Genomic DNA, 27,077 nt, shown 5'->3' with positions numbered 1-27,077 from the left:
TTTCTTGCATCATATGCCTCAACTAATGCTAATGCTGTGAGACCACCAGCAAGAGTTCCTCAGTATTATGCCACAAACAAGAAGCAGTTCCTTATCAGAAGAAATTTAATAATAATGCTTATTTATAATGTACTCTCCTTTTCCCACCTCCCAACAAGATAGCTGTTTCACAACAAAATAATTTTCTTTCTTTCACATATTTGCCTATTTTCTATATATTTTTAAAATAATGATGCATCTTACAGAGAAATAGCATTTAAAAAGAGGCTGAGGGTTCTTGAAAGCTCATTTTTGAAAATTAGATGTTTGTACCTTTTTGCATATTACACCATACAAGTTCAGTTGTCATTAGGTGTGGCACTGATAAGATGCTAGACTACATATCAATAAGGCGAAGATGACAAACTGGCATAAAATTTCATTTGTTAAAATTAGGGTTTCGAAGAAATTTATTCAAATGAGGAATAAGTTAAAATTATAAAATAATCCCCAACTTTTATGTGTACCAAAAATTGTAGATTAATGTATAGATGAAAGTAAGCTTACACAGCATCAGGAAAAAAAAAAAAAAAAACCTCATCAGCCCAACCCCTCTAATAATTTGTCTAATACGTCCTTAAATTTATTCTACTGTCAAGTTATATTTTATTCGATTTTAATGAATGCTAATCTCACATTCTTTCAATTAACTGATTTTCAGCTTAATTAGTGAAAATAATATTTCCTTTACACAGTTGACCCATTAATAAAAAACTTGCAATTCTTACATTATTTAAATTCCAGTTTTCTGAAACGTAAATTAAATTGTCTTGCCCTTTTTTTTAATCTCCATGTCCCACGTTATCACCACTTATTGAAAGAGTGAACATTTTTCTTTTAACACGAAATCAACACTTTTAACACGTCTTCAAAATATTTATTAATTCCAATTAAAATTTTCACAGCAATTAGAAAATCATAATTCTTCCGATAAGCACTAACGTCTTTTTTTTTTTTTTCTTTAAAAAAAACAAACTTAAGCACCCATTTTTTTGATTTATTTGGGAATAATCACCGAAATTTCTCGTATTCAGGAAGTGACTGTCTAATGCTTTAATTAATAAGCTGTTTTACAAATAATTTGATATAAATACAAGTTTTGTCTTCATTACACTTTCACTACAGAGCACTTAATTTTCTTTCTTTTATTTAAATATGAAGTGAAAATTATGATGCCATACCAATAAATGAAAAAAAATAATAATAAAAGAGTATCGGTAGTTGCACACTTCCCACGTATTGTCAATGGGAGCAATAATCTTCGTTAAGATTGGGTGTGATCCACGCTGATACACATCTTCTGTGCTTTATTAGAAATGCAAAGCTTCACAAATACAATATAATTATATATATCTATATTTTATGAAAATTATATGAGATGAGTGACTTGTTACTAAGTCTCTGCCCCTTACATCAAACCAATTTATTCTTACCTTGCTCGGTAGTTTGCCATAATTGCTAGAAAAATGTCTAGAGAAAAACGACGAATGTGTCAACTAACGACAGTTAACCTCTTGTTATCTGGGCATTCGCCTGTTATCTAATGAAAAAGCAGAATTAGATATACACATATGTCTCAGGCATGACCGTAAACACCACCACCACTCTCATTACATTATTGACATACACAGATAGGGAACAAACGGAACTGGAAATCTCATTACTTCCGGCTACTACTTGAGATCACATATCAGACCATTTTCATTAAATGGGCACTAACACCATAGAAAACTTACACAGCTTTGAATTACTGAAAATTGTGAATGCAGAGAAATGAAGCTTTTCAATTAATAATGAAACAATAACAATGCGCGTTGCCAAATAAAAAAAAAAAGAAAAAAAAGAAAGTGTTTTAATGTGGTCTTTCGTGTTTCCTATCCGCTAGCACCAGGTTTTTAGCGTACTTCGCAGCTGAGTGTTAAGGCAGGGAGGGAAGGAAAAGAGACCTTGGCCCTATCTGTTAATATACGTAGATATCGCTTGTTTAGGTTAATTTTTTTTAGAATATTCTGGTTAATTTGCGAGAAAATCAGTTCGCCGTCCAGTTTATTTTTTACTTGATGTAGAACTACATCACTTCGTCTATCACGATGTGAATTGGAAAGTTATGTTTTCATAAATATATAGAAATCTGTGTTCTAGTAGGTATGTTGATTATTAAGTATTATTTATTATCGAAAATATAATTTTGATGCTATTAAAAGTTTCCCCTCAAATATCACTTTCCTTAACATTATGCCACATTATATTTTTTGGCAGATTTACACATATTTAATGGAAATAAAGATGCGGATGCTTTTATGTTTTAAATGCGCTAAGCCTTTCATATTTGCGAACACCGTATAAGCCGCACACTGTTGTTCTTTTACTACATCGCAAGTTATAGTTATAATATCGCATTAAATGTAGTAAATATTCAAGCATTATTTGAATAATGTTTTAGCCTTTGGAATACGTTTATAGACATTTTCTAATTTGTATATTTATCTTTTAGATTTATTTTGAAAGCCGCAATTGATAAGTGAATATAAAACATGATGACAGCCGTATTTGGAATGATAGAAATAAATTTAATTAACATATCAAAGGTGTATTTGTGATGGAGTATTAAAATTGTGATTTCTCTCTGAAAATTTATAATTTTATACATATCAGAAATTTGTAAAGATTAATTATTTAATGTAGTGGTATCAGTTTCTTATATCACAATTTAACAAAATATAATTAAATAGCTTAAGAAAAATAAATAACAATTTAATTTTTTAATATATGAAACTAGTTACATCTCTTTGTTTAAATTTGTTTCTGTAATGAGGCTATTGAAGAGATCTGAGGACCAATAAGAAATGCAGTAATCATACTTAAAAAAAAAAAAAAAATAGGAACTATATGAAACATTAACAAAAGAGAATATAAAATAAATATTTTTTTTGGCCTGTTGCTCTAAATTATAACAAAATGATATAGTGAAATCATTTTATTTTTTCATTCAACAAATCATGTTTATGAGTGATTTCTTGTGGGGGGGAAGGTGGATTTTTTTTATTTATAATAAGCAGCATGCTTACTTCGTCACTGTATACAGTATCCTCTGAATAGTAGTCTAGTTAGATGCCATAAATGTTGAAGAAATTGGATATTTATTAATGAAATTAATAATATATGGGTGTGCCTTTTGCCTGAATGAGGATACTGATCCTTTTTTGGAAAACTTCTTCATGACAGCAACCATTTGGAATTGGTATTATTGTACTGTTGCCAGCACAATATGTGAAGTGGACTATATACTGGTTCCACTTATATATTTAGTAAGAGCTGGCATTCCATCTTGACCTGAAGTGCTCTTTGGGATGTAGGCTTTCTGATGGCCAGGTTAAATGTGGAACCTCATTTTCTTCAAACCAGGTGCATTTAAATCTGGCTTTGTGGAGCATTATTGTCTACACATGAAACTCAATTCAATGAAATTGGCAGAGTTGGATGCCATAAAGCTGACAAAAATACCCATATTCATTGCGACGTTGAAGTTTTTTTTTTTTTTTGTAGCACTACAACTGACATTACCAGTTCAAAATATGAGAACGATGCTGTATAAGCTTGCTTCCTTACATCATCGAGTCCTTGAGGTTGTCACAGACATTCTCTCAGATACGCCAGACAAGCTGTACTTGCTACCCAGGAGTCTAAAACGCTGATGGAACTGATATTCGGGTGACACTCAAGTCAAGTGGACCCAATTTCGGCGAAGTCCGGACAGTCTGTGACAGCCAAATCCTCTGCTTGAACCTTCACGATGGTGGGACTGTTAGTAATCCTGGGTATAACCTCCATGCACAAATACATGGTGGGTGACCACCCGGGTGTGAACCAACGTAAGCAGGGGTCGAGGTGTGGCGCCCACACCACATGGAGGAACGCGCCCCTCTATGTTACCAGGCAGTACTAGGTGGTAGATGACTCTCATCAACCGGTGAAATACCACCACTTTGCTTATTGGAGGCTTGAAGTGATGGAACCCATGTTTAGTCTCTACAGCTAAGTTCCGGTCAACCCTTCCCTATCTCTTCCATCATGCAGTATGATTGATGACTTTTGGGGTTATGATGAACGTCGTGGTGAGATCCAAACTTCCTTACATTTCGAGGGTACAGCTCTAAAACGGTGTTCGCAGGCCGGCCGCTAGTTAGTACACCGGACCAAACCTATTGGTAACTCTCTAGGAGGCTTCCGGATCAGCTAGTGTATAATCTTGCTACCTCTACTCTGCCAGATAGTGACTAGAGGGAGTCCGAGTAGTGTGTATGCGAGGAGCATTGTCGAGGCCATGTTATGTCAAGGATCTGGGTATATTCTTACCACATGTACGCCATATCCAAAAATTTCATTACTTCATACAGCGTGTCCCACCCACTTTTTCTTACTATTGAATACACCATGAATTGTCAAACTAATAGAGCAAGCTTATCTGCGAAAAGATCTAAACCTCCCAAGGACTTCCTAATTCATTTCACAAATATACGTGGTCTCAATTCTAATCTCAACGATGTCCATTTCCCCTTGCAGTCTGCCAAACCCCATGTACTTTTTCTGACAGAATCTCAGTTATCGGTTGATTCAACTACTGCTCATCTCAGATGCCCAAATTATTCTCTGTATGATTCCTTTCGCCTCAAAGGTGCTACTTGTGCATATGTCCATTCTGTTATTCCCTGTCAGAGACTTGGCAATTTGTAATCTCCTCTTTTCGGCCTTCTCTGGCTTAAAATCTCTCTACCTCATTATGTCAAATTCATCTGTTGTCTCTACTGTTCTCCCAACTCCACTAATCACTTGGAGCTCTTTGACTTCCTCTCTTTGCAACTTGACTTTCTCCAGTCCGACTTTCCTAACAGTGAGGTAATTTTCCTTGGTGATTTTAATGTTCACAACTCCAGCTGGCTTCCGTTTTCTAGTCACACCAACCCAGCAGGTCGAGATGCTGAGGCTTTTGCAATTACTAATGACCTAGCACAGATTGTTCACATACCTACAAGAATACCGGACAATCCTAATCATACAGCCAATACGCTTGATCTTTTTCTCACAAACAACCCTTCTAAGTACACGGTTGAGAGGTCCTTTAGGCACTTCAGGTCACAACTTAGTGATTGTCTCTTCTCCAATGGAACCTTTATCTCATGGCTATTCCCAACCTCATGTTGTTTGGCATTACAAGAATGCAAAATGGGATGACCTGCGAGACTTCTTTTCTTTTCTTTGGTCGGATTACAGTTTCAAAACTTCTGATGTCAACGTTTGCTCAGATCGTGTCAGTGAAATTATTGTTGCAGGAATGGAATCCTTTATCCCACACTCCACTTTAAAATCTCGTCCTTTATCTAAACCTTGGTTTTCCAATAAATGTGCTAAGGCTGTCCAAGAGAAGAATGTTGCATATCGTAATTGGCTTGTTTCTAATTCTTCAGTTTCATTTTCTGCCTACACCAAAGCTCGCAACAATTGTAAAGCAGTTATTAATCAGTCCAAACTAGAGTTTGAATAGGCTAAGAGTAGAAAACTTGCTTCTTAGCCCTAACGGTAGCCGAGCATTCTGGTCTCTTGCCAAAGCTATTGGCCGCAACTTTTGCCCATCTCTGCTCCCACCTCTGTCCAAACCATATGGTTCTGTTGTCACTTCAGCCAAGGATAAAGCTGACCTGCTAGCATCCCATTTTACTTCCAGCTCATGTATTAATGATCTTGGTAAAACACCTCCCACCATTCCCAACATGCTCCATTCAATGCCTCCTGTGGTCTTCCGTCAAAAGGATATCAGAAGGATTTTGATGAATCTTGATGCTAAGAAAGCTCCAGGTCCCGAAGGTATTTCTCCACTTGTTCTCAAAACCTGTGCTCCTGAGCTTACTCCTATTCTTTGCTGCCTTTTTTCACTTTCTTATTCCAAAGGTGTTTTTCCTTCTGCTTGGAAATTTGCTCATATCCAGCCAGTTCCTAAAAAGGGTGACAAATCCCTCCCATCCATATATCGTCCCATTGCAATTACTTCTACTCTTTCTAAAGTAATGGAGAAATCAATTAACTGCCAACTCTTAGACTACCTAGAAACCTTCCGTCTGATCAACGATCACCAGTATGGATTCCGTCAGTGTCGATCCACTGGTGATGTTCTGGCTTATGTTACCCATTTATGGACTAATTCAATGGAAAGGTTCGGTGAAACACAAGTAGTTGCTCTTGACATCTCAAAGGCTCTTGATCGTTTTTGGCATAAAGGTCTTCTAAACAAGCTTCCATCTTATGATTTGCCAACTGTTTTTAGTAATTGGTTATCCAGTTTTCTCTCTGATTGCTCACTGAGGGTGATGGTAGATGGCTCTCTGTCTTCTAACATCTCCACTAATGCCGGTATCCCTCAGGGTTCAGTTCTTTCCCCACACTTTTCCTCTTGTATATCAATGACCTTCTTTCATTGACTGGAAATCCTATGCATAGTTTTGCCGATGATAGCACATTGCATTCAACTTTCCATTTTGAGAAACCTTGTCCTGCTCAATCAGCTTCAACTTATCGAAAATCTGCTACCAATTCCTTAAATGCCGATCTTCAGGTAATTCTCCAGTGGGGCAAAGACAACTTAGTTGATTTCAACCCTTCTAAAACTCAGTCTTGTCTTATATCTCGCAAAAAGGATTCTTCTGCTCCTATGCTTATCTTTAGTGACAATCCGATTTTTAGGCAAAATTATATATCTCTTTTGGGGATTACCCTGACTTCTAATCTCTCTTGGCACAAGCACATTACAAATATTGCTTCCTTTGCATCTAAAAAACTTGTTTTTCTCTTTTGCTCTCCTCGATACTTTTCTTCCAAACAGCTGCTCACTCTGTATAAATCGCAACTCCACCCTGCCATGGAATACTGTTTCCACATCTGGGGTGGTGCCCCCAAAACCTCTCTCAGGCTTCTTGATTCCATTCAGAAGAGGGCAGTTAGGTTAATTAATGATTCATCTCTAACAGAGTCTCTCCACTCGCTTTCTCATAGATGCACTGTTTCTGCTGCATGCCTCTTCTACAGATACTTCCATGGGCACTGTTCTTCTGAATTGGCTTCTATAATTCCTGCTCTCTCTTTCAAAACAGTCCGAACACCGTGCCGCCACCAGCCAACATCCATTTACTGTCCAACTTCAGACCCACAGAACCAACTTTTCATCTTCCTCATTTATTCATTCAACTGCCGTTTTCTGGAACAACCTTCCTTCATACGTATTTCCCGAAAATTATAATCTACAGAAGTTCAAGTCCAACGTCAACAAATATCTTCTTTCGTCTTCTCAACCTGCAACCCAAGCATGGTACTAAGTATTATAGGTTCTAATACCTCTCGTGTTTGGGGGTTCACATAAAAAAAAAAAAAAAAAATCTACTATTACTAATACTCCTAAATTTTATTGTTAGGTTGATGCATTGTATTAGTAATCATCATAAGCTCTCTGCCATATAGCAAGTCCATGACAGCCAGAACTGAATTACATCTTCATTTCTCTATGTCTTTAGCCCTTTCTTTCAGCTCATATCTGCTAATGTTTTCGAATCATCCACCATTCCAGTTCTTCTCTCTCTGTTTTCTGTCCATTGCTTCCCTTCAGTTACATCTCTTAGCTCTCTTCCCTTAGTATATGGTCAATACAATTACTTTGATTTTCATACTTTAGTTTTCTAATCCTAAATATTTTGCCGTTCAAGCCTCATCCGCATTAAAAGCATCAATCCTTTTAATACTCTCCTCCATTAGATGGCATATTTCAACCCATAGAACATGATGCTCCATACAAAGCATTTCATTGTTTTCCTTAATTTGATATATTCATTCTCTCTGTAAATATCTGCTTCCCCTCCTGAAATCTTGCAATTCATTGTAATTCTACTTCTAATTTTCTGATTACTTCTCTGTCACAGTTATCAAACTGCTAAGATAACTATATTTATTTGCTTGTAATATCATCCATTTTAATAGTTATTTCTTTTTCGCCACTTCCTACCTATATAACTTTAGTCTAATCAAATTTTATTCTTGTCCCATATTCTTTGCAACTATCCTTTGTTTTCCCAATAAAACCTGTAATTCCTCCTCTGTATTTTTGTTAGTAGTGATTATTGTTATTAGTAGTGGAAAATGATGTTGGAAGTAAGCTTATATGTCAGCCAAAAAAAAAAGAACATTTCCCATATCACTTGTACATTTCCTCTAATAGTTTATCTTGCTCTTCCTTATGTTTATTCAAACTACCCACTTCTACAACACCATATGGAAGTTTGTTCCAGTAATCATCTATCTGCTGACTGAAGGCTAATTTCTGCGCATCTATCTTGAAGCTATTCTTCTTCAATTTGAATTTATGCCCCTCTCTCTCATGTATATAGTTTGAGAACTTCATGTCTGATTGCACATTGTCCTCAGATTTTTTCATTCTCCACTACCCTTAGTGCAGTACCACATAATTGATATGTTATTCTGGGGTTACTGCTACCCATATACAGTACTTTACATTTGTCAATGTTAAACTTGAATTGCCACTTTTTAGCCAGTTAACCTAATTTTTCTAGGTCTTCTTGCAGTAGCTTACCCTGATTACTGTAATTTAACCACCCTGCCAGAAATTATATCATCTGCAAACTTAGGCCTGATATGCTTTTATCAGTATCATTAATAAATATTGAGCCCAGCACTGAATCCTGGGGAATTTCACTAATATCATTAGTCCCAGGAGAGCAGTGTGCACTCTGTATTCTCTTTGTCAACCATCCCTTAATCCAGTGACTTGTCAGAGTGCTCCAATTGCAGACAGTACAAAGGTTGGCAGGGTTGTTAATGACAGTACACTGCTGCAACAGGATCTAGAAAAGTTGAGCAGATGGGCTGAGAGGTGGCAACTGAAGTTTAACATTGACAAATTAACTCTTGAAATGAGGTTAAATGCAAATTCCATAAATGTTCGTAGGCCTTACACTATCTCGGACTCGTGGACTTTTACGTGCATTTGTGAACGTAAATTTTTTTTAACATTTTTTTGACTGATGCTGTATAAGCTTGCTTTCTTGCATCATATGTCTCTACTATGCTAATTTGTATAACAGTCTTTTATATGGAACAGTATCAAAAACTTTTCTGAAATCTGAGTATATGATTGTTAAAATTATTTTTGGCATCCATTTCTTTTTTGTTATTGTGTTACAATATCCAATCAGATGGGTCAGACAAAATTGCTCCTTAACAAATCCATGCTGTGAATGCAATATAACTGCATTCCTGTCTAGATATTCCTGCATTGCTTCTTGAACCCTGTTATTTTACGTCTGCACTACTATCGTTCCTTGTGTTCTCTGAACTAAAGGAAGGATGCTGTCAACATTTAGCTTATTCAAATCTGTGAACACCTCATTCAGGTCTTCATGCAGATGCCTAGTTTCTAGATATTTCAATTTGTTATTAGCATTAGTAGGGGCACATGATGCAAGAAAGCAAGCTTATACAGCATCAGCCAAAAAAAAACCTTCCCATTTCACTGATCCATCCATTCCAATTGTTTGTCTAGTTCTGCCTTGAATTTATTTAAATTATCAACTTCCACAATAATAGATGGAAGGTTGTTCCAGCAATCAACTATCCGCTGGCTAAAGGCAAATTTCCACACATCTATTCTACAACTGTCTTTCCTCATGTTCGTAATCTGAGCAAGAGGAAGAATCCCATCAGCATTGAGCCTGACCAATCCATTCAAGGCTTTATACACCTCAATCAGATCACCTTGCAGGTGTCTAGTCTCCAGAAGCTGCAATTTTCAGAACTTAAGCCTTTCTCCATAAGAGTAACACTTTGTTCCCTTCACTAGTCTTGTTGCCCTTCTCTGCATCCTTCTTAAAATGAAGCTTCCAGACCTGTACACAGTACTCAAGGTGTGGCCTAACCATTGCCTTATACAAAGGGATATCACCTCCTTATCCCTGGTTGCAAAATTACTGTATATCGTTGACAAGATCCCATGACCTATTCTGGAAGCCTGTCTGCATTGCTATCATTTCTTGGTAAAAGTAATGTATTGTTCTCCTCACTGATCTTATTCCCATTTTTTGCACCTGTTCCAACTGATCCACATGACCTTCTTAAAATTAGATTTACAGATCTTTATGCAGTACTTTATTAGTAGTAATAAGATGTAGCTTGACCATTGTCTTATACAGTGGAATAATTACCTCCTTATCCCTGATGGCAAAATTGCTTTGTATCATTTTGTGTTGTATATTTGAAGAATGACCAGAGATGGAAGAAATGTAATAAAAATTGTTCTGGAATATTTCATACTCCTAATTTGATGTTCTTGAATTTAAGTTTTTAAATATAAAAAAATAGATCACATTTGGCAGTATTTGTACAGTCTTCACAATTATGCACCTTCACATGTCATATGAGAATTGGTGCAGCATTAACAAAGTAATGACCAAATTCATTTAGCATTAGCATTAGTAGAGGCATTTGATGCAAGAAAGCAAGCTTATGCAGCATCAGCCAAAAAAATAAATAAATAAAAAATAACCACTTCCACTTTACCCCTCTGTTCGTTCGAAATACCTGTCCAGCTGAGCCTTAAACTTATTTAGGCTATCAACTTCCACAACAAGGGATAGAAGTTTATTCCATCAACCAACCACCCGCTGGCTAAAGGCAAATTTCCTCACGTCTATCCTACATCTGTCTTTTCTCAATTTGAATTTATGCCCTCTCAGGTGATTATTCTGAGCAAGAGGAAGAATCCCATCAGCATTGAGCATGCTCAAACCATTCAAGGCTTTATACACCTCTATCAGATCACCTCGCCGGTGCCTAGTCTCCAGACACTGTAATTTGCAAAACTTAAGCCTTTCTTCATAAGAGCACCCCTTTGTTCCACTCACTAATCTTGTTGCCCTTCTCTGTAGTCGTTCCAGCATCTCTACGTCCTTCTTGAAATGAGGCCTCCAGACCGGTATACAGTACTCTAGGTGTGGTCTGACCATTGCCTTATACAAGGGAATAATCACCTCCTTATCCCTGCTAGAAAAATTCCTATATATCATCGACAATACACCATGAGCTACTCTTGCAGCTCTATTTCAGATAGCTTGTTTCAGTTTTGTAGTAACACCTTTGTTCCATTTTCTGTAGAACATAGACATTATCACACAACTGAAATATAATGCATTGCCATATGATGCAGGTTTGGTTTTGGAGTGGTGAGTGAAGAGGAACATAAAAGATTTGTGAATCATTGCTATTTTTTTGGAATACTTTATTGAGGACCTTGTATACTGAAGGTAAAATGAGCCATATTGAAACCCCCAAGGGCTCACATCTGGTGAGTATGGGCTTGGCACACCTAGGGTCCTCAGCTGGTATCATCATTCTTCTCTTTCTTGGTGATTCCCTTCTACTTTTGACTCTCTCTCTCTCTCAGGGTAACTCGGGGAAGTTTTTTTTGGCTGGTGCAACATAAGCCTCAGGCTTCCTTGCACCATGTAGCTAATAATAATAATAATAATCTTGTTGAAACTACATTTACCAAATATGCCTATACATTCCACCTGGGGCACAAACCATACTCTTAATATGATGAGCAAAGTCAAAGTCATTTGATTGATAAGATTCTGAAAGAAAAATAGACCAAAGAAATGTATGGCAGACCTTTCAGCCAATATCATAATATGTGGTGACTTGTGTTACAATTCTTATTTTTTCATCAAAAAATAAACATTTCTCATTTTTTTATTTTTTTTTTGTCTGATAAATTGCATATTCATTTTTCCAGTATCTTTTTTCCACATCAGCAGGTGTTGGAAAAATTCTTAGGAAATGTTTACAAGCTTCATATTGTATTTGCATTACTTAAATTTATTGATAAATGAAGGCCAGTATTGTTTCATGCAAGGATTTTTGGTGATGTGATGTGATTCATACTCCTGTGACCATTTCCAAAGTGATTTCTTTGATGAACAATCCACAGATTCACTCATACCTGCATGTTGTTCTGCCCTTTGAAACAACCGCAGTTTGTCTGTAAAATAACTTGTAATGCCAAATTTTTTTATGGTGCTTATCGAATCCTGCCAAAATCATTCTGGTTATTTTTTGTGGTTTTGTTAGTATGAAACCTTTCCCAAGTTCATCACTATCCTTTCAACGGCTGTTTGCTTACCAAACTTTATAATACCTGGAACAGAAATCAACTGCCATTAGGAATTTTTATATGTAATACGTTTAAAATATATGTACATTAACATCTACATATATCACAAATTTTTGTAGAGGATAATAGGATTTGTGAACATCCTGTGATGCTCTGCCTTATTGACAATACCATTATACATTTATTATTATAATATAAACTAATGTAATCTAACTGTTAAGTCATTTATTAAAGTAATAATACATTATTTCATGCTAAGGTACATGGATAAATATTGACAGTAATATCAGATGCCATGAAGAACTCTACATGATATATTTATCAATCTAACTGTATACCTTACCAATCAGATTGAAGAGCAGTTAAATTTTAATATAAACTCCAATATGCCTATTATTTGTCTAGTATACAATCAGTGATCTCCATCATTGATTTTACTGATATTTTGATGGTATTTTTTTTTTTTTTTTTTTTTTTTTAAGTCCAAATGATCCCAGTCTTACTGTATCATCTGTTGTCTCTACCATTCTCCCAACTTCACTAATCACCTGGAGATCTTTGACTTCCTCTATTTGCAACTTGACGTTCTCCAGTCCAACTTTCCTAAAAGTGAGGTAATTTTCCTTGGTGATTTTAATGTTCACAACTCCAGCTGGCTGGCTGCCATTTTCTAGTCACACCGACCCAGCTGGTTGAGATGCTGAGGCTTTTGCAATTTCTAATGACCTTGCATAGATTGTTCATTTACCTACAAGAATACTGGACAATCGTAGCCATGCAGCCAACGTTTGAACCTTTTCTCACAAACAACCCTTCTAAGTACACGGTCGAAGTGAGTGGTCCTTTAGGCACATCAGATCACAACTTGGTGATTGTCTCTTTTCCATTGGAACCTTTATCTTATGGCTATTCCCAACCTCATGTTGTTTGGCATTACAAGAATGCAAAATGGGATGACCTGCAAGATTTCTTTTCATTGGTCGGATTACTGTTTCAAAACTTCTGATGTAACATTTGCTCAGATCGTGTCAGTGAATTATTCTTGTAGGAATGGAATCCTTTATTCCATACTCCACTTTAAAATCTCGTCCTTTATCTAAACCTTGGTTTTCCAATAAATGTGCTAAGGCTGTTCAAGAGAAGAACGTTGCATATCATAATTGGGTTGTTTCCAAATCTTCAGTTTCATTTTTTGCCTACACCAAAGCTCGCAACAATTGTAAAGCAGTTATTAATCAGTCCAAACTACTTTCTTCTTGTCCTAATGGTAGCTGAGCATTCTGGTCTCTTGCCAAAGCTGTTGGCTGCAACTTTTGCCCATCTCTGTTCCCACCTCTGTCAAAACCTGTTGGTTCTGTTGCCACTTCAGCCAAGGATAAAGCTGACCTGCTAGCATCCTATTTTTCTTCCAATTCATGATTTAATGATCTTGTTAAAACACTACCCACCATTCCAACATGCTCCATTCATTGCCTCCTGTGGTCTTTCATCAAAATAGATGTCAGAAGGATTTTGACGAATCTTCATGCTAAGAAAGCTCCTGGTCCTGATGGTATTTCTCCACTTGTTCTCAAAACCTGTGCTCCTGAACTTACTCCTGTTCTTTGCCTCCTTTCTTTACTTTTGTATTCCAAAGGTGTTTTTCCTTCTGCTTGGAAATTTGCTCATATCCAGCCAGTTCCTAAAAATGGTGACAAATTCCTCCCATCCAGTTATCGTACCATTGCAATTACATCTACTCTATCTAAAGTAATTGGACTCAGTTAACCACCAACTCTTAGACTATCTAGAAACCTTGTGGCTTACGTTACCCATTTATGGACAAATTCAATGGAAAAGTTCACCGACCGGACTAGCCAGGTGGTAAAGCGCCTGCCTGGCAACCCAAAGGTTGCAGGTTTGAATCCTGCCTCAGGCTTGGATCAAAGTACTGCAAAAAAACTTTGGGAGGTGCATTATGGCCACAGAAGCTGATGCGCCAATAACTACCAAAGAAAAAAAAAAAAAAAATGAAAAAGTTCAATGAAACATAAGCAGTTGCTCTTGACATCTCAAAGGCTTTCGATCGTGTTTGGCATAAAGGTCTCCTAAAGAAGCTTCCATCTTATGGTTTGCCAAATGTTTTTTGTAATCGGTTATCCAGTTTTCTCTCTGATCGCTCACTGAGGGTGATGGTAGATGGCTCTCTGTCTTCTAACTTTTCCACTAATGCTGGTGTCCCCCAAGGTTCAGTTCTTTCCCCCTACTCTTTTCCTCTTGTATATTAATGACTGTCTTCCATTGACCAGAAATCCTATCCATAGTTTTGCCAATGATAGTACATTGCATTCCACTTTCCATTTTGAGAAACCTTGCCCCACTCAATCAGCTTCAATTTCTTGAATATCCGCTACCAGTTCCTTAAATGCCGATCTCCAGGTAATTATCCAGTGAGGCAAAAAGAGAACTTAGTTGATTTCAATCCTTCTAAAACTCAGTCTTGTCTTATCTCACAAAAAGGATTCTTCTGCTCCTATGCTTATCTTTGGTGACACTCCAATTTCTAGGGAAGTTGATATATCTCTTTTGGGTATTACCCTGACTTCTAATCTCTCTCTTGGTACAAGCACATTACAAATATTGCTTTATTATAACATTGATTTATTTTCTCTTGTGAAAGCACCTGTAGTAAGCTGGAGCGCATTCCTAAAATCACTATTCAAATTGTAGTCCAATAGGATATGATCAGAGGCTTCTTCCAATCCGCAGATGCAAAACAGAGTGGGAGATAAACCTAATTTGATGAGTTTACAGTTCAAACTCCTTTGTCCTGTTAGCACAAATTATCCATAAAGTTCAGGAGAGAACCAAATTAGATCCATCTTGAATTCTGACACATTAGCAATAAATACAATATGTACAGAAGTTGAGGTAAGGTCATGCTCTTAGTTAAAAAGCATATTAAATCTAAGGCAGTACATCAAACCACCATGGGTGGCCAGTGCAATGTTGAGTCAGTTTGGTGTGACGTCTATGTTCGAATTAATACAGAAGATCGCCACCTTGTCATTCCCATTTTCCGAAGTCGCTGGACATGGACATTAGCATTAGTAGAGGCATATGATGCAAGAAAGCAAGCTTATTCAGCATCAACCAAAAAAAAAAAAAAAAAAAACACAACCACTACTCCCATTTCACCCCTCCGTTCGTTCGAAATACCTGTCCAGCTGAGCCTTAAATTTGTTTAGGCTGTCAACTTCAACAACAAGTGATGGAAGTCTATTCCACAAACCAACTGCTCGCTGGCTAAAGGTAAGTTTCCGCACATCTATCCGACATCCGTCCTTCCTCAATTTGAATTTATGCCCTCTCAGGTGATTATTCTGAGCAAGAGGAAGAATCCTATCGGCATTGAGCATGCTCAAGCCATTCAAAGCCTTATACACCTCTATCAGATCACCTCGCCGATGCCTAGTCTCCAGACTCTGTAATTTGCAAAACTTAAGCCTTTCTTCATAAGAGCAACCCTTTGTTCCATTCACTAATCTTGTTGCCATTCTCCGTACTCGTTCCAGCATCTCTACATCCTTCTTGAAATGAGGTCTCCAGACCTGTATACAGTACTCAAGGTGTGGCCTGACCAATTCCTTATACAAGGGAATAATCACATCCCTATCCCTGCTAGAAAAATTCCTGTATATCATTGACAAGACACCATGAGCTACTCTTGCAGCTCGTCTGCACTGCTCAGAGAACTTCATATCTGCCTGCACAATTACCCCCAGGTCCTTTTCATTCTTTTTTTTTTTCTATATTTTAGTATTAAATCAGCTCACACCAACCATAAGAATAAGTATTTACTGTAACTAGAATATTTATTTACATATTAAAATAAAATAAATATTTACAAAAACTGCTATTATATTAAATATACATGTAAAAACATTAAAACTGTGATAAAATCCTTGAGATAAAATACACTAAAATAAACCGGATTAAAAGCGATAAAAACGATAGAAATCTCTGGAGCTTTCGGAAGCTTGCGCTCCCTTCCTCAGCAGTAACAAAACTTCCTGCAGCACGTCCATATATAACAGGCTCACGGTACGTATACACGTGGTGCAGTCGGCGCATGGTCTGAACTGGAAGCGGAAATAGCTCGGGAACGTGTTAAGCAAAACCGTTCATCCGTACTTAGGATAATAGTTTCAAACAGAGGATGCATACGCATACCTCTGTCCCTATTCATAATATTGTGGTCAGATGAACAGATTCGTAGGCTCTCGAGCCATTTACGGTTCCAGAACCCATGCGCTCGATCCATGATAACCGCATCCTCTGGGGAAATTTGATGCTGCTTCTCCCAAAAATGTTCGGCCACAGCAGACCTATTGTAATCAGCGATTTTTATAGCATTTGCATGCTCCCCCAGACGATCCTTGAGCCGTCGTTTTGTCTCGCTCACATAACATTCCCCACAATCCGGGCATTTTATCCTGTATACTACTCCACTACTCAGGTCCTTTGCTATTGGGTCTTTTACCTGAGACAACACTGTGTGCAACCTCCGCCCGGGAAGCTGCACACAGCGTGTTTTATAGCGTTTTATAGCACACAGCGTGTTTTATTAGTAGTAGTGTATCTTCTAGACATTTGGCTCTCGTTAGAAGATTAGTTTTGGATAAAGTTATTAGGATAGCAGACACCTATAGACAGAGGCAGATTATGAAGTTTAATAGGTTGTTGGGAGAAGGTACAGTACAACGTACAGATAGAAGTACTCATTTTGTTTACAACTTGAGTAATAAGCAACTTACGGAAGAGCAAGAGGGAGTTTTAAATTTAGGTCCTAAGTTTACGCTTGTACCTCCCAAACCTCCCATTGCGGAGATAGCAATGGGTATTGAACGGGCCATCAGCAAGCTACCGGAGGCCCTAGCTAATGAGATCCGGGTTAAATCTGCCGTTATTTTGAGCCAGGTAAAGAAAGTATCTCCGAATCTTAACTTTAGTCAAAGAAAGGCCTTGAATGAACTGAGAAGAGACGATGGAATTGTGGTTTTACCTGCGGACAAGGGCAGATCGACGGTTGTCCTAAACAAAGAAGACTATCACAAAAAAGCAATGGACCTTTTACAGAACAATAATACGTATAAAGTTACTCAGAGAAACCCGTTGGTTGGCCTAGAGCGGCGCGTTAATAAACTGGTACAGGATTGGTTAAAGGCAGAGAAGATTTCCAGGGAGACCTTTTGGTTCTTACATGCTACTGGATGTCAACTCCCGAGGTTTTATGGACTTCCAAAAACTCATAAGACAGAAGTCCCACTCAGACCTATTGTATCATTTATAGGAAGCCCCACATATGCTTTGTCAGGGTATTTGGCTAAATTGATTTCGCCTATAGTGGGCCAGTCCAACTATGTCATAAAAGACAGTAAAGAATTTGTGAATTTTGTGAAAGATTTGACTGTAAATGAAAACGAGAGCATGATTTCTTTTGATGTGGTGTCACTATTCACATGCATTCCAATTAAACATGGAATATATTGTGTTAGAAGATCTTTGAGTAATGATGTCTCTTTGGGTAGTAGATCGCTTTTAAACGTAGAGGATATTTGTTCGGGTGTAGAACTTTGTCTGGCCAGCACCACTATGGTGTACCAAGGTGTTATGTACAAACAGGTTCACGGTACAGCCATGGGATCTCCTATTAGCGCCATCGTGGCCAATCTGGCCATGGAGGAGTTAGAGGAGAGGGTTTTTAGTGGATGTCAGTTTCCCATAAAGAAATGGAAAAGGTATGTTGATGATACCTTTACCGTGGTCCAGAAGGGGAGAGAGGATGATGCACTCCATTGGCTTAATAGCTTCTCCCAATTTATACAATTTACCTCAGAGGTGGAAACAGGAGGTACCCTTCCTTTCTTGGATGTACTGGTCTCTAGGGTAGGCCCTAGGCTAAAAACTTCTGTGTTTAAAAAACCTATGTGCAGAGGCCAGTACACCCATTATAGTTCAGCACAAGCTGGGCAGCATAAGAATAGTGTAGTGAAAGCTCTAATAGATAGAGCAGGGTCACACTGCACCACCTCTGAGGACAAAGAATGTGAAATTAGACGGGTCACAGCAGACCTTAGAAAATGCGGATACCCCCAGAGGATCATAGACAGATTTAGTAGAGGAATCGAGTCTAACCGTCAGGAACCGTTTGTTCCTGTCGCTACCGCATACATTCCTTACTATCCGGGCGTTACTGAGCATCTCGCTAGAATTTTGTGGGGCTATAAAACACGCTGTGTGCAGCTTCCCGGGCGGAGGTTGCACACAGTGTTGTCTCAGGTAAAAGACCCAATAGCAAAGGACCTGAGTAGTGGAGTAGTATACAGGATAAAATGCCCGGATTGTGGGGAATGTTATGTGGGCGAGACAAAACGACGGCTCAAGGATCGTCTGGGGGAGCATGCAAATGCTATAAAAATCGCTGATTACAATAAGTCTGCTGTGGCCGAACATTTTTGGGAGAAGCAGCATCAAATTTCCCCAGAGGATGCGGTTATCATGGATCGAGCGCATGGGTTCTGGAACCGTAAATGGCTCGAGAGCCTACGAATCTGTTCATCCGACCACAATATTATGAATAGGGACAGAGGTATGCGTATGCATCCTCTGTTTGAAACTATTATCCTAAGTACGGATGAACGGTTTTGCTTAACACGTTCCCGAGCTATTTCCACTTCCAGTTCAGACCATGCGCCGACTGCACCACGTGTATAGGTACCGTGAGCCTGTTATATATGGACGTGCTGCAGGAAGTTTTGTTACTGCTGAGGAAGGGAGCGCAAGCTTCCGAAAGCTCCAGAGATTTCTATCGTTTTTATCGCTTTTAATCCGGTTTATTTTAGTGTATTTTATCTCAAGGATTTTATCACAGTTTTAAAGTTTTTACATGTATATTTAATATAATAGCAGTTTTTGTAAATATTTATTTTATTTTAATATGTAAATAAATATTCTAGTTACAGTAAATACTTATTCTTATGGTTGGTGTGAGCTGATTTAATACTAAAATATGAATTTTCCCAACCTCAGGCCTTTTTCAGGATACCTTTTCATTCTCTACCACTGTCAGTGTAGTACCACAGAGTTGATACGTTGATCTGGGGTTACTGTTTCCCATATGTAGTACTTTACATTTGTCAACGTTAAACTTCATTTGCCACCTCTCAGCCCATCTGCTCAACCTTTCCAGATCCTGTTGCAGCAGCATAGCATCAGTAGTGTCCTTAACAACCCTGCCAACCTTTGTATCGTCTGCAAAATTGGACATTAAGCTTGATGTACCATCATCAATATCATTTATAAATACAGAAAAGAACACTGAACCCTGAGGAACTCCACTAATAACATTAGTCCACGTTGAGCAGTGTCCATTGATTACCACTCTCTGTCTTCTGCCACTCAACCATCCCTTTATCCATAGCAGCAATTTGCCTCCAATGCCACACTGCTCCAATTTGTGCAGCAGTCTTCCATGCGCAACAGTATCAAAAGCCTTTCTAAGATCCAAATATATAATATCAAAGTTATTCCCTGCATCCAGTTCTTTTGTGACTACATCATAGTATCCAATCAAATTGGTCAGACAAGACCTGCCCTTAACAAAACCATGCTGTGTCTGAGCTATAACTGAATTCTTGTCTAGATGATCCTGCAGTGCTTCTTTAACCAGTGCCTCCATTAATTTTCCTGGAACCGAAGTTAAACTAACAGGTCTATAATTACTTGTCAGGCTTTGATCCTCCTTTGTGAATTGGGGTTACATTTGCACATCTCCAGTCTATGGGTACCTCCCCTGAGTCCAAAGAAGCTCTCATAATTATGGCTAGGGGTTTGCTTACTTCCTTTGCTGCCTCCTTTAATATAACTGGATAGATCCCATCCACCCCGGGTGCCTTTTTTATGTTTATCCTCAACAATATCTCCTCCACTTTCCTCTCAGTTATTAGAAAATCATCTAGCTCACTGCCAGCATTTACTTCACCTACGACATTCCTCTTCCTGAATAACTCCTCATGTGTGAATGTAGATGCAAAATACTTGTTTAGATTGAGCAAGGATTTCTCATAATCTGCCTTTGCCTGCCTAATCTCCTTTGTGACTTGGTTAGAGACCAACTTATATCTATCATAGGCTTCCATGTCACCCATTAATTTGTATGTATCCCATGCATTTTTCTTCTCTGCCATATGTCTCATTAGTTCATCTGACAACCATTTAGGCCTGAACCTTGAACAATATTTCTTGGTTGGTATGTAAAGCCTGGTAGCTTCCAAGATTAGTTCCTTGAATGCTTCCCATTTTGAATTTGCTGTTGGTAACATCCTCAGTTGGTCCCACTGTATAGAATTTAAATACTGTCTCAGACCATCATAGTCGCCTTTACGAAAGCAAAAACCCTTCCCTTTACCTCTGATGGTAGTTACCTCCTTGAGTAAATCCCACTTCAACACACTGTGATCACTGCCACCTAGTGGTTCCTTTATCTGCAGATTGTTAATGCATGAAGAATCACTACTGATAATCAGATCAAGAGTATTACTCCCTCTAGTTGCCTCTCGAACATGCTGGTGTAGAAAACAATCATCCAATAAATCCACAAAAGCCTTGGTAGTGTGTGAGTGACCAACCCACAAATTCCAGTCAATATCTGGGAAATTAAAGTCCCCCATTATAAGACTCTCTCTGATTTACTGGCCCATTCTATTTCCCTGTACAGTATCTTATTATACTCATCAGAGTCATTAGGCCTATAGCACACTCCTACTCTCAATTTTGATTTACCTATGCTTATGTCACACCAAACTGACTCGACACTGCCCTGTCCATCGATGTCCACTGGCTTCACTTCCTTGGATTTTATGTGTTTCTTAACTAATAGCATAACCCCTCCTCCCTTCCTATCCTGTGTATCCTTTCTGTAGACGTTGTACTCCCCAAATTCCAGTTGTGCATTCCTTATATCTGTGTGACACCACGTCTCTGATATCCCAACAATATCTGCCTTTGATGTTTTGAGCAATACCTCAAATTCATCAAATTTATTTACTAAACTCCTAGCATTGGTGTACACGCAAGTATACATGCACCTGTTTCTATTCTTAGCTACCCTAACACAACTCATGTGTTTACTTGTACCGCAATGACTTCCAGCAGTCTCTGAAATATCCTGCATCTTGTTTTTCAGGCTTCTGCTCATTCCAATAGAAGCAGTGCAAGAATCTCTTTCACCTCTGCCAGTGGCTACTGTTAATCTATTAGTCTTTGTCTCCCCCCAAGCTAGCAGTTTTCCGACCCACCTAACACTGCCTCGATAGCATCAGCAAATATTCTTGCACCCTTTCTATTTAAGTGTATCCCATCCCTGTAGAAGCAATCTCTCCTGTTAACAAGTACAGACTAGGCAGAGAAAAATTCTACCCCTTGAGCCTTGCACAATCTTTCCAGGGCCGAATTGATCGACAAGGCTCTCATCATATACTCCCTCCTATCGTGTCTGGGCAGAATTGCAGACACTTTCAAATTCAACCCTACTTCATGGCTTTTTTTCAACATCTTCAGCTTTCAAATTTCTCTTTCTCATGGCTGATAGTGCACCTTCTTTCCATGTTTTTCTAGGACGTACTCGCCTTCTATTTCCTTGTGGTATCCATTCATATATAATTTTAGGTCATCTCACTTCATATCTATGTGGATGTTTTTGTGTTGAAAAAAGGTGTTAAGAATTTTCAGGTAGTACTGTTTACAGAAACCGATAAGTCTCTTATTGTTGTCATTCACAGTCTCTTCTCCAAAGCGACCCACTACATAGTCATTCCTTTTTGATCCAATCTGTCCATTTAGATCTCCTGTCAAAACTATTTGTTGGTTCTTTTTAACCAAATCCATTTGTTCATAAAGCATATGGTAGAACTTATCCTTTTCAGCATCAGGTGCATCATCGACAGGTGCATATACACCCAACATAATCATTTCCTGGCTGTGTATGTTGAAAATAACTTTAATGCATCTTTCATTAATTTGATCATAGCCCTTAACAAATCCTTCTAGTCTCTTACCCACTAGAACACCAACACCTGCTTTAGCTCTTTCTGATTTTTCAACCCCACTCCAGTAATGAGCATATTCTCCAATCTGTTCATTCCCTTTTTCCTTTTTCTTTCTTTCGATCACGACAAGAATATCAAGGTGCATCTCTTTTGATTCTGTAACTATCTCTTGTGTAAGCTTCCATGAACGTTCCATGTACCAATACAAATAGTCCTTTTTCTCACAAGTCTCTAGCCTAGAAACCCTAGCACTCCGACGTAGGTAGTCCATCTCTAGGGCTAAGTTGTTTTCCTTTTAGTCCATCTGGCTTCTTTGCAATAATGGTATTTTTAGTGGTAAAGTGTCTTTCCAAGTGCTGGGGTGCTGGCCTGACGCCTCAACCTGAGGGACCAGGGATTTGATATCGTGGTTACTTTCCCCTAGCCTTTGCTGATCCAACAGATCATACTGGCCATCAAGTTGGCAACGCTTATAAGGCAGCTTTTCCTTGCCTTGACACATAGATTTCATTGAGTTCTTGTGGCATTTAAATTGGAATGAACCTGCCACAGTTCATCCCTCCATACTCTGTTATCTCTGCCGACTCGTTCCGGGATTGCTTATTGGTTATTTGCAGCTAACTCACATACTATGGGCCATTCGCTATCTGCCACCTTCAACCCATCTGGTGGCTGAGGCCCGCCCCAAATGGTGTGACAATAAGAACAAAAAAAAAAAACAAAATTGAAAATAGGAGTGTGTTGTGGGCCTAATGACTCTGATGAGTACAACAAACAACTGTACAGAGAAATAGTGGGCCAGTAAATCAGAATGTCTCATAAAGGGAGATATTGACTGGAACTTGTGGGTTGGTCACTCACACACTAGCAAGAATCTTGTGAATTTATTGGATGAAGGTTTTCTACAGCTCCATGTTAAAGAAGCAATACCCTTGATCTGATTATCAGCAGTGACTCTTCATGCATTAAGAACCTGCAAGTAAAGGACCTCTGAGCAGTGATCTTATTGTACTGGTGTGGAACTTAAAGCTCTTCCCTTTACTACTGTAAAGGGAAGGGCTTTTGCTTCTGTAAGGGTGACGGCAGAGGTCTCAGACAGTTTTTATCTTTGCTGTGGACTGTCTGATGATGTTGCCAGCAGCAAATGCTAAATGGGGAAGCATTCGGGAAGTAATCGTAGAAACTACTGGACTTTTCATACCAACTAAGAAATACCATTTCAGACCTAAATGGCTGTCAGGTAAACTGATGAGAGGTGTGGCTGAGAAAAATGCATGGGTTGCATATTAATTATGTGGAGTTATAGAAGCCTATGGTAGATACACTGTATAAACTAGTCTGTAATCAAGTCACAAAGGAGGTTAAGCAAATTAAAACAAATTATGAGAAGTCTCTGGAAAAGAATGCTGAGAAATGCAAAAAACACTTTAATTATGTTAAAAGTAGAAGGAAGGGATTTAATCACATTAGTGCACTTGACAATGGTGGTTTAATTCTTATTGATCCTGACCAGATTACTGACATGAATAGGTAGTTTGCCTTTACACTCATGCATGAAGAGTTCTTTATTGAGGGACATTCTAGAAGTTCATTAGAATCTAACAGAGAGCTAAATGATTTTGTGATAACTGAGAGGAAAGTGGAAGAGAAATTGTTGAAGCTCAACATAGAAAAGGTGCCTGGAGTGGATGGGATCTGTCCAATTATATTAAGGAAAGCAGCAGAGGAGGTAAGCAAACTCTTAGCCATAATTGCAAGAGCATCTTTGGATTCAGGAGCTGTGCAAATGTATCCTCAATACAAAAAAGGAGGATCAAAAGGTGACACAAGTAATTACAGACCTGTTAACTGAACTTCCGTTCCAGGGAAAGTAATGAAGTGTCTGGTTAAAGAGACTTCATTACTTTCCCATCTAGACAGGAATGAACAGGGATGATCATTTAGACAGGAATGAACTTATACTGAAGTAAGAGCATGGATTTGTTAAGGGGCGATCATGTCTGCTCAGTCTGATTGGATTTTATAATGCAGTTACAAAGGAACTGTATGCAATAAATAATATTGATATCATATACTTGGATTTCAAGAAAGCTCTTCATACTGTTGACCATAAAAGACAGCTGTAGAAATTGCAGCAGTGTGGCATTAAGGGTTCATTACTGCTCTGGTAAAGGAATGATTGAGTGGAATAAGAGAGAGGTTGGTTATTAATGGACAATGCTTTATATGGACTAATGTTTTTAGTGGAGTCTCCCAGGGTTCAGTGCTGAGCCCATTGTTGTTTTCAGTATTTATTAATAATATTGAAGGCATATATCAGGCTTAATATCTAAGTTTGCAGATGATACAGTTTGGCAGGGTGGTTAATAACAGTAATCAGGGTAAACTGCTGTAAGAAGATCTAAACAAATTAGATCTTGTAATGCAAGATACTGCAAATGGGTAGCAGTAATTTTATATTAACTTACCAACTGTGTGGTACTGCACTCAGGGTAGTGAAAAATTAGAAGGCCTGGATATAATTGTGAAGTCAGATATGAAGTTCTCTGAGCAAAGCAGACAGGCTGCCAGGACAGGTCATATGATTTTGTCAATGATATAGAGAAACTTTGCTAGCAGGGATAAGGAGATGATGGTCCCATTGTATAAGTCAATGGTTAGGCCACATCTTGATTAGTGCATACAGGTCTGGAGGACTCATTTTAGGAAGGATTTGCTGGAACAGGTGCTGAGAAGGACAACGAGATTGGTGAAGGGGAATGAAAGAATTTTCTTATCAAGACAGGTTTCAATTCTGTATATTGCAACGTCTTGAGACTAGGAACTTGCGAGGTGTTCTGATCGAGATTTTTAGGGTTTAGAATGGATTGAGCATGCTGAATTATGTGAGATATTAGGAATCAGTGTAAGGAAAAAATTGGTGTGCTACTTTATAGAGCAGAGACATGGACATTTAAATGAAACTATTAGAAGATTGGAAAGCTTTGAGATTTGGGTATGGAAGAGGATGGAAAAGATAAGATGGGTTGAAAGAGGGAGAAATGAGGTGCTTTTGACAAGAGAGATAATCGGATTGGACCTGTATTGTAAGGTGAGAGAAATTGATGAAAGATATGATGGAAGAAAAGTTCAGTGGAAGGTGCCCAGAGAGAGAGAGAGAGAGAGAGAGAGAGAGAGAGAGGAAAACTGTGATTGATGAATTCTGAGAGGATGGTAAATATGGGTAGGTGAGGAGGAAGGCTAAAGATAGGGAGATATTATACCCAGGGGCTCACATCTTGTGAGTATGGGCTTGGCACACCCAAGGTCCTGAGCTGGATATCATCATTCTTCTCTTCCTTGGTGAATCCCTTTTATTTCTCTCTCTGGGTAGTTCAGAAATTTTTTTTTCGCTGGTGCAGCATAAGCCTCGGGCTTCCTTGCACCATATGGCTAATAATAATGTAGAGAAATTAGCATTAGTAGAGGCATACGATGCAAGAAAGCAAGCTTATGCAACATCAGCCAAAAAAAAAAAAAACCCTCCCATTTCACCCCCTCCATTCATTCGAAATACCTCTCCAGTTCAGCCTTAAATTTATTTAGGCTATCAACTTCCACAACAAAAGATGGAAGTCTGTTCCAGCAATCAGCTACCGGCTGGCTAAAGGCAAATTTCTGTACATCTGTTCTAAAACTGTTTTTCCTCAATTTGAATCTGTGCCCCCTCAGGATCTTAATCTGAGCAAGAGGAAGAATCCCATTGGCATTTAGCTTGCTCAACCCATTCAAGGCCTTATACACCTCAATCAGATTACCTTGCAGCAGGTGTGCCTACTCTCCAGGTGCTGCAGTTTGCAGAACTTAAGCCTTTCTTGGTAAGAGCACCCTTTGTTCCCTTAACCAACCTTGTTGCCCTTCTTTGTATTCGTTCTAGCAACTCTACATCCCTTCCTAAAATGAGGCTTCCAGACCTATACACAATACTCTAGGTTTGGCCTGACCATTGCCTTGTATAATGGGATAATCACCTCCCTGTCCCTGCTAGAAATATTCCTATATATCATTGACAAGACTCCATGACTGCCCTGGCAGCCCGTCTGCACTGCTCAGCAAACTTCATATTTGACTGCACAATTACCCCCAGGTCTTTTTCACTTTCCACTTCCCTGAGTGTAGTACCACACAGTTGGTACGTTTCTCTTCGGTTATTGCTACCCATATGCAGTACTTTGCATTTGTCAATGTTAAACTTTAGTTGCCACTTCTCAGCCCATTTGCCCAACTTATCTAGATCCAGTTGGAGTAGCATACTGTCTTTACTGTCGTTAACAGCCAACCTTTCTATCACCTGCAAACTTGGACAATAAATCTGATATACCTCCATCACTATCATTGATAAATATATAAAACAACAATGGGCCCAATACCAAACCCTGGGGAACTCCACTAATAACATTAATCCATGAGGAGCAGTGTCCATTGATTACCACTCTCTGTTGTCTCCCACTCAACCATCTCCTTATCCATTGTAGTAACTTACCCTTAATGCCGTACCTCTCCAAATGGTTGAACTTTTCTTGGACCTGCCCTTGGCAGAACACTGATCATGGTGGCCTGCCTCAGAGGTAATTTATTCCAATTAACAATACATTGGCTAAAAGAAAACTTCTTACAATTGTATAATTTTATTACTCTCAAATTTTTATTTATGGTTTATAGTTCTAGAATCATTTATAACAGTTAAT

At 38.4% G+C, this 27,077-nt stretch overlaps 3 protein-coding genes across 4 annotated transcripts in view; 1 reads left to right on the top strand and 2 right to left on the bottom strand.

Annotated features, from left to right (window-relative positions):
* LOC150084042 (TBC1 domain family member 13) overlaps positions 1-1,656 on the bottom strand; it is a 127,125-nt gene extending 125,469 nt beyond the window's left edge. The window contains exon 1 of the mRNA XM_090375002.1: positions 1,473-1,656. Within this exon, the coding sequence (XP_090231128.1) occupies positions 1,473-1,492 (20 nt within the window). The 5' untranslated portion in view covers positions 1,493-1,656. The remainder of the gene's footprint in view (positions 1-1,472) is intronic.
* Positions 1,657-1,955: 299 nt separating this feature from the next.
* The window catches only part of LOC150084040 (protein zer-1 homolog), a 127,913-nt gene continuing 102,791 nt past the window's right edge, over positions 1,956-27,077 (top strand). For both annotated transcript variants that reach the window (XM_090375871.1, XM_090375869.1), the window contains exon 1: positions 1,956-2,184. The gene's annotated coding sequence lies outside the window, so the exon portion shown is untranslated. The remainder of the gene's footprint in view (positions 2,185-27,077) is intronic.
* LOC150084041 (protein CFDP2-like) lies at positions 21,977-22,621 on the bottom strand. Its single transcript, XM_090375783.1, has one exon. It carries the CDS (start codon positions 22,619-22,621, stop codon positions 21,977-21,979), a length of 645 nt encoding a protein of 214 aa, XP_090231909.1.

This window comes from Mastigoproctus giganteus, chromosome 6 (genome assembly GCF_048544385.1).
Source record: "Mastigoproctus giganteus isolate SK-2022 chromosome 6, ASM4854438v1, whole genome shotgun sequence".
Classification (NCBI taxonomy): domain Eukaryota; kingdom Metazoa; phylum Arthropoda; class Arachnida; order Uropygi; family Thelyphonidae; genus Mastigoproctus; species Mastigoproctus giganteus.
This window is presented reverse-complemented; position numbering and strand designations above follow the sequence as displayed.